Genomic DNA, 8,967 nt, shown 5'->3' with positions numbered 1-8,967 from the left:
GAAGGATACCAACCCATATTTATTTGCTATTTAGGACTTTATGGGACTGCAATTTACTATCGTTTTAAGCTCCGATTACAGGGATAAGTGTCGTAAAGCCAATAGTAGAATAACATGCACTACAGGCTGAGAACCTCTAAAGGTGGTTGTCTGTGCCTGGGACAAGTTTTGAAGACAACCTTGGACACTGGCCTAGGTAGTATCTTCTGGGCTCTATTTCCCAATTTTGTTATTTCCTTCTTAAAAAGGAAAATTCAAAACCTGATTACTCTTAAGTCCTGCTTTCAGCATCCAGTGACTATATGATTGGCTGTCAGATATTACTCATGCCTGGAATCAAACAGAGCTAAGGAAGTTCTTTCCCTCTGTTGAGATATATGACATTGCCCCCCTTTTCTTTTATAGCAAACTTATATTATCAAGAAGTTCTGTAAGTATATTGCTGAATCTATTAAATAATAGATGGAAATTGGAACATCTCTGAGTTATTATAATGGGATGAAAGAATGAATAGCTTACAATTGTAACCTATATTCGTGGCCAAATAAATATAATAATGAGATAGCATCCTCCAAAAGGAGGAAATGATTAGACAAAGTGATAAAACAAAGATGCAATGTGATAGATGTCTAATTAAAAAAAAAGGATAGCAAATTTTGAGAAAAGCAACAGGATCAGATTTATTTCTCTAAGAATTATATACAGATGTTTATGATGGACTTCTAAAATCCATCATATTTTGCTAATAAGATCTCAAATTTGGATTTTTGCACAAAAATTGTATAAGATAGTAGTAAAAGTGAAATTATTTCTCCTTTATTAAATTATCTGTCTGGTAATTTTAAAAGGCAGATGAGCTCATTTTATGGTTGGACCTCCACACTTTAAAGGACGCTTATATCAGGTACAAGATTTAGGTAAAGATAGAAACAGCAAATAATATATAAACTGAAATACTCTGAAGTTTCAAAACTGGAGAACCAAATTTAAGTGACTGTACTCATTTATATTAAGTAGTAATTATCTGGGAACTTCTAGATCTGAACTAAAGAAGCGGAACCACCTTTTGGAACTATCCTAAGAATAAGACCTTTTTGTCAAAGAAAGGATATCTAAGGACCAGATAACTTCATCAGACATCTGGGATTCAAAAAGTGCTGCTTAAGTAGATATTGGGAATTGGTACCTGGGATACAAGGAACTTAATGTTAGTTAACATAGTTAATAATGATTGCATTACTTCATATGGTTCATGTTTAAGTTTTCTTGGTTATCTTCCTGACATGTAAATCTCCCCTCTCAATACCAGTCTACTGTGAGCCATATAAGTGGTTTGCTCCAGTAGAAGAGTGTGTTTCAATCTTCATGTGGGGGATGGATAGTCAGCCATGGTATCATTATGTTTACAATTTTCACATTTTAGGAGAATCTCATGGGCTCAAAAAGATGGGGATTATAAATCCAGATTTCATTGGATTGAATCTGTCCTAAAAGTAAATCATACCGAGATTTCAAAAAGAAAAAAAAAAACAAACACTTAACTGGACAGGGGAAAATGGAGTCTCAAAGACTCTTCTCCTACCACCACCAATAAAAGGAGACCCTCATGCATATGTTAGGATCATACAAGATTCTCTGATAAATGCAATCAGAAAGATGACTTTCTAACAGTCCTCCAATCATTCATGTTATAAGGCATAAACAAGTGGATGGACATTTGACAGAATCTATGTTTCCCACTGTCATGGTGGATGACTCCCACTAGGTATAGATAGAGGAGGGATTTCCTACAGATGTTAAGATTTCCATATAGAGAAGGAATGCCACCAGAATGTGAGCTCCTTGCTTTCTCTATTTCCCCAGCACTTGGGCACAGCGCCTGGCATATTGGAAATGCTCAAGAAATGTCTGTTGGTATGACTTGACTTGAGGCTACTGTCCTCTGGGCACTCCCATCTGTGAGTGATACTGTGTACCCCCCTCTGCCCCCCTTCCAACTACTGAAAATCTGAAATTGCAGGGCCAGACCCAGAAGTATTTTTTTATTAGTTAAATTTATTTTTAGCTTTCAATATTCACTTCTATAAGTTTTAAATTTGCATCCCTCCCTACCTCCCCCAAGATATCCTGCAGTCTGACATAGGCTCTACACATAGCTTCCTATTAAATACATTTTTATATTAGTCATGTTGTATAGAAGAATTATAACAAATGAGAGAAACCATGAGAAACAACAACAACAACAAAAAAAACAGAAAGAAAATAGTCTGCTTTACTCTGCATTCAGACTTCATAATTCCTTCTCTGGATGGGGATGGCATTTTCCATAATGAGTCCTTTGGAGTTGGGAGCTGGTTCTGAAAACCTTTCTTACATTCATATGGTTTCTCTCCATTGTGGATTCTCTGATGCGCAGCAAGATGGGAGCTCTTTCTGAAAGTCTTTCCACATACATTACATTCAAAAGGTTTCTTTCCACTGTGGATTCTCTGATGGGCAGGAAGACTGCTCCTGTCTTTGAAAGCTTTTCCACACAGATTACATTCACAAGGTTTCTCTCCAGTGTGGATTCTCTGATGGGAAGCAAGACTCTGTGCCATTGTCTGTAAAAGCCTTTCCACATTGATTACATTCATAAGGTTTCTTTCCAGTATGGCTTCTCTGATGGGCAGCAAGATGGAAGCTCTTTCCGAAAGTCTTTCCACACTCATTACATTCATAAGGCTTCTCTCCAGTGTGAATTTTCTGATGTGCAGCAAGATGGCTCTTCTGTCTAAAAGCCTTTCCACACAGATTACATTCATAAGGTTTCTCTCCAGTGTGTATTCTCTGATGGACAGCAAGTGTCTGCACCATTGTGAAACCCTTTCCACACTGATTACATTCGTAAGGCTTCTCTCCACTGTGGATTCTCTGATGTACAGAAAGACTGACACTCTCTGTGAAAGCCTTTCCACACTGATTACATTCATAAGGTTTCTCTCCAGTGTGGATTCTCTGATGGGCAACAAGTCTCTGCCTCCTTGTAAAAGCTTTTCCACAATGATTACATTCATAAAGCTTCTCTCCAGTGTGGATTCTCTGATGTACAGAAAGACTGCCACTGTCTGTGTAAGCCTTTCCACACTGATTACATTCAAAAGGTTTTTCTCCAGTGTGGACTCTCTGATGAGCAACAAGTCTCTGCCTCCTTGTGAAAGCCTTTCCACACTGATTACATTCATAAGGCTTCTCTCCAGTGTGGATTCTCTGATGTCCAGTAAGATGGCAGCTCTTTCTGAAAGTCTTTCCACACTGATTACATTCAAAAGGTTTCTCTCCAGTATGGATTTTCTGATGTGCAGCAAGATTGCCCTTCTGTCTGAAAGCCCTTCCACACAGATTACATTCAAAAGGTTTTTCTCCAGTGTGGATTCTCTGATGGGCAACAAGTCTCTGCCTCCTTATGAAAGTCTTTCCACATTGATTACATTCAAAAGGTTTCTCTCCAGTATGGATTTTCTGATGTACAGCAAGATTGCCCTTCTGTCTGAAAGCCTTTCCACACTGATTGCATTCGTAAGGCTTCTCTTCAGTGTGGATTCTCTGATGTACAGAAAGACTACCACTGTCTGTGAAAGCTTTTCCACATGGATTACATTCATAAGGCTTCTCTCCAGTGTGAATTCTCTGATGGGCAACAAGTCTCTGCCTCCTTGTGAAAGCCTTTCCACATTGATTACATTCATAAGGCTTCTCTCCAGTGTGGATTCTCTGATGTACAGAAAGACTGCCACTCTCTGTGAAAGCCTTTCCACATTGATTACATTCATAAGGTTTCTCTCCAGTGTGGCTTCTGTGATGCGCAGCAAGATGGCTCCTCTGTCTGAAAGCCTTTCCACACTGATTACATTCAAAAGGTTTTTCTCCAGTGCGGCTTCTCTGATGGGCAACAAGTCTCTGCCTCCTTGTAAAAGCCTTTCCACACTGATTATATTCATAAGGCTTCACTCCAGTGTGGATTTTCTGATGTGCAGCAAGATTGCCCTTCTGTGTGAAAGCCTTTCCACACAGATTACATTCATAAGGTTTCTCTCCAGTGTGGATTCTCTGATGTACGGAAAGACTGCCACTGTCTGTGAAAGCCTTTCCACATTGATTACATTCAAATAGTTTCTCTCCAGTGTGGATTCTCTGGTCACCAATAAAGAGAGATCCGTAGCAGACAGCCTTCTTACATTCATGACATTCACAGAACTTCTCTCCAGTATGAATCTTATCTGAGATCTCAAGATCTAAGTTCCAACCAAAGGCCTTCCCACACTGACGACATGCATGACTTTTCATTCCAGGGTAAAATCTAGGCTGGCAAGGAAGTGATGAGAGATGGGATGAAACTGCTTCACGTTCATTATGTTCCTCAGCCTCCTTTCTAATGGGAATTTCCTGATGAGTAATGAGCTTAGAGTTATGACTCAAGGCCTTCCCACCTTCATTACTTACACAAAGCCTTTCTCCAGTGTCACTCTTCTGATATCTAATGAGGTCTGAACTCCAGGACCAGGGCATTTCCCATTGATTACCTGGATACACTGGCATTTCAGGAGGCTTCTCATGGGATGGAAAAAACTCTACATGTTCAAGAAAGCATTTGCTATATTCACTATCCTGAACAGAGTCATTCTCTGAGATCATTTTCTTACAGTGATTTAGGATAGAAGGCTTACTGAATCTCTTTCCAGTTTCATCAAGTTCAAGGTCACTCTTTGTACTTTTATCAACCTTGATATTAGAGTCATGGATTTCTGTCAACTTGAAGTTCCAGGGACCATCACTCATGAATCTTTGCAGGTCATGTTTTTCCAGAAAAATTCCATAATTCCTAGTCACCTCATTGACTTCAATCCTGGTAACTAAATCTGTAGAAAACAAACAATCAAACATATATACACAAAAAGATATGCACACATAAGTATATACAATAGCAATAGTTACTTGAGACTTATGTGGCTCATGGCCTTTTCATCATCAACCTAAATGCAATAAACCTTTGTATACTCTCAAAGCAAACACTGGCCTTCAAGAGACTGTATCCACGTAAGAAGAAGAGACAGGATGTGAGAATGACAAAGGACATGTACATCCCAGAATGCTGAACCCATCAGAGACTCATTCAGTCCAAGCTAAACATTCATATTTAACAAAAGCAGCAGCCACAAGGCAAGATGGCTACCAGACTTAACGTCAACAGATTAGAGTGATTTTCCGTGGAAGAACAGTCTGTTGCTATCATGGAGAGAAAAGTGAGCCCACACAAGGTTTGCAGCATTCCAGCAGAAAAGAAGGGAGGAGCTTTCAGAGATTTGTTGTACAGCATCCCATTTACTCATCTGGGCCAGAACACTTGTAAACATCCAAACTAGTTTGATGAAAATGATGGAGAAATGCAAAACCTAAGAAATAATGAAAACTCTACAGAACCTACTAGTTCCTAGGTTTGTTTTCACAACCGTACTCCCAGAAATTATATACCATCTAGAGTTATTTTCAATGGGGTATCTCTTACTATCTCTTCCTGTATGGCTTTGATGGTGATATATACAAATGCTAATGATTTATATGGGTTTAAATTGTACCCTGGTACTTTGCTAAAATTATTAACTGCTTTAATAAACTTTTTGATTGAGTCTTTGGGATTTTCCAAGTATATCATCCTATCATCTACCAAAAAAAAATGAGTTTATTACCTCACTCCCTATTCAGATTACTTCTATTTCTTCTCTTCTTCTTATTCTTAGTATTTCCAATACAATATTGAATAGTATAGGTGACAGTGGGCATCCTTGTTTCATACCTAATCTTACTGGGAAGGCTTCTAGCTTATCCCCATGACAAATAATGCTTGCTGATATGTTCAGGTAACTGCTTTTTCTAAAAAATCAACTGAAGGAAAATCTGTTAATACTTACACTTCCAAGTATTTTTAATAAAAATGAATGTTGTGTTTGATGAAAAGCTTATTCTTCAGCTATTGATATAACCATATGATTTTTTTTGTTACTTATTGATATAATTAATTATGTGAATAATTTTCTGTAAGTTCAAGCATCCCTCCATTCCTTGGATAAATCCAAATTGGGCTCAATGTGCAGTCTTTGTGATACACTGTGGTAATTCCCTACCTTACATTTTATTTAGGATTCTTGCATTCATATTCATTCATGAAATTGGTCTATTTTCCTTCTCTTTTTTATTTTTCCCACTGTGGGTGTCAATACCATATTTGTTTCATAAAAGGAGTTTGTAGTACCTCTTCTTTGCCTATTTTTCTAAATCATTGATTTAATACTGGAATTAGCTGATCTTTAATGTTTGGTAAAATCCCCTTTCAAATCCATCTGCTCCTGAAACTTTTTTCTTAGGAAGGTCATTTATGGAATGTTTAATTGTTTTTTCTAAAATAGGTTTACTTAGATATTCTAGTTCTTCTTCTGTTAACCCATGAGAATAAGGTTCCAGCACTATCTGCCCTCCCACCTAATTCCAAGAGGATTAATTTCTATCTGAAATTGCTCCATTTTATCTCTCCCTAATTTTATTTATTTTTTACCTCTTCAACCGTCATTTGATGTGTAGCATATCCTCCTTTTGGGGTCACTCTGGGGTTTTTTTTTAAACATACTTGGGCATTCAGTTGAGATACTTTTAAAAACGTTCAGTAAACTATCTTGAAACCACACTTTTATCATATTGGATATTAAAGAAGCCTTGGACAAACTGTCCATTTGGCCCATACCAGTGTTGCTTATAACCCATCATAGGTTTTCAATGTTGCTTAGATTATGTGAATTGACAGACCACTGAAATAAACTATTTCCACCTCTTTCACAAATTACTTTTAAAAAAATTTTTTTTTAATTTACGTAAGGAAACAAGCCTTTCTGAACTATAAAAAAATGATCATACATGAAACTGCAAATCTACTATGGGCAACTTCTTATCTCTTTCAAATTTAGACCAGAATTATCATATAAATTTCTTTTTTTAATCCCTCCCCTCAGAGTTGGCTACCACCACCTACAAATAGGTATGTATGTGTCTGTGGGTGTGTGTATGTACACAGTTTCAGACAAACTGCTTTCCAGTTTTGTCAACAATTTTTTTTTTTACTAAATAATGAATTCTTATCCCAAAATACTAAGTGTTTACATTTCTCAAATACAAGATTATGATGCTTATTTGCTGCTGCATGTACATATTATCCCATTGATCTAGCTTTCTGTTTCTTGTCTAGTACCAGAGAGTTTTGATACTTACTGCCTTACAACAATGCATAACATCTGGTACTGCTAAACTTCCTCCTTTGACATTTTTTTTCATTATTTCCTTTGATATTCTTGACTTTTTGTTTTCCCAAATGAATATCCTTATTACTTTTTCTAACTGAGAAAAAATAATTTTGGTAATTTAAGTGGAGTAGTTTTGAATATATAAATCAGTTTTGATAAAATTGTCATTTTTATTATATTGGCCCTGCCTACCCATGAACAATTAATACTTTTCCAATTATTGAAATCTGATTTTATTTGTATAGAAAGGATTTTTTTAATAATTTGGATTATACAGTTACTGTTTTTGTGTTGGCAGTTGGACTCCCAGGTATTTTACACTGTCTAGAGTTTGAGGCAATTTGTTTTCTTCCTTAAGGAGATTCTTGGAGAGCCAAGTATTTCCTATCCTATTCTGCCACATTGCCAGAATCTCCTCCCATTCTTTTTAGCATGACATTTTCAGTGATGTTGTCAGACACCTTCATTGAGTAGGAATCAAGGTCAGACACCTGATAGATGGTAAATTATCTAACTTGAAAAGGTGACAAGCCAAGACCAAAGTGGATAGAAATTTGGTATGAGCAGATGACTGTGCACTCAATGCAGCTTCTGAGGCTGAGGTGCACCAAAATATGGATTCATTCTCTGCCACTTGTCAAAATTCTGGCCCACCAATTAACATCAAGAAAAGAGAGGAAATGGTCCTTACCCAAGGACAGCAGGTTCTGGATATTCTCCAGCATGACCTTCTTGTACAGTTGTTTCTGAGATTGGTCCAAGAGGCTCCACTCCTCCTTAGTGAAGTCCACAATCACATCCCTGAATGTCACCAGCTCCTAAAACATCAAAATCACACGATTTAGAGCTGAGACTCCAGAATCCATCTAGTCCAACCATAATCAACTTAGAAGAGGATGATGAAGCCAAGAGAAAGGATTTGCCTAAAACTCCTATACCTTTGTGAGTGTTACTAAAATCGGTTGAAAATCGGTTATTAAGAACACAATGGAATATGGAGAAAAGCATTTTACATTTGAAGTGAGTCATGATGGAATAATAAAAGCTAGAAAAATGTTTCTCCTGATGGAATTAGGTACAATACATGTGCTCTATTAGTGACGCACAAGAATCTGTGGAGGAGAAAGCAAGGTCATGGGTAGTTCCTCCTGTGTCCTAAGTGAATATTAAGAATATTCTAAGAACAAACTTTGTGTGAAGTTGTAAGTACTGTATATTCCCGGGAGGAAGAAAAAACCCACTTAACAGTGATCCCTGAGGAGAGAACAACAAAATTATCAAGTAAATTTGCTAAAAGTCTATAATAAAGCCATGTGAAGCAGAATTCTCTATTGTTATACTGACAGGACCCTGGGTAGTCATGGTCAAAACATCTTCTGGCTTTTTTTATGATTGTGTTCAATTGTTACTGTGATGTATTCATTCATTTTAATATTTTAGAGAAATAAGAGTAAGTATGTGGGGAAAGGAGGGTTCCTTCCTTCATTAAAAAATTTAAAATTTTATGAAGTGGGGTTAAGAGATTGAGGTAATATGTAAGAAAGATATTGACAGTTTATGAAAAATAAATTATTTCAACATGCTGCTGTGATACTTGAGTAGCCAGCTATTGCTAGAAAAACCCTGCCCCCAGCCCCTA

The 8,967-nt window shown here is 37.0% G+C and overlaps 1 protein-coding gene across 1 annotated transcript in view; it reads right to left on the bottom strand.

The window, feature by feature from the left end:
* Nucleotides 1–2,024: 2,024 nt before the first annotated feature.
* Nucleotides 2,025–8,967, bottom strand: part of LOC118838156 (zinc finger protein 420-like) — a 31,782-nt gene continuing 24,839 nt past the window's right edge. The window contains exons 3-4 of the mRNA XM_036745382.1: nt 8,020–8,146; nt 2,025–4,898 (exon numbers count right to left, since the gene is read on the bottom strand). Coding sequence (XP_036601277.1) covers nt 2,545–4,898; nt 8,020–8,146 — 2,481 coding nt within the window. The 3' untranslated portion in view covers nt 2,025–2,544. The remainder of the gene's footprint in view (nt 4,899–8,019; nt 8,147–8,967) is intronic.

Source organism: Trichosurus vulpecula, chromosome 2 (assembly GCF_011100635.1).
Source record: "Trichosurus vulpecula isolate mTriVul1 chromosome 2, mTriVul1.pri, whole genome shotgun sequence".
Taxonomy (NCBI): domain Eukaryota; kingdom Metazoa; phylum Chordata; class Mammalia; order Diprotodontia; family Phalangeridae; genus Trichosurus; species Trichosurus vulpecula.
The sequence above is the reverse complement of the archived record's forward strand: the minus strand, read 5'-3'. Positions and strand labels throughout refer to the sequence as shown.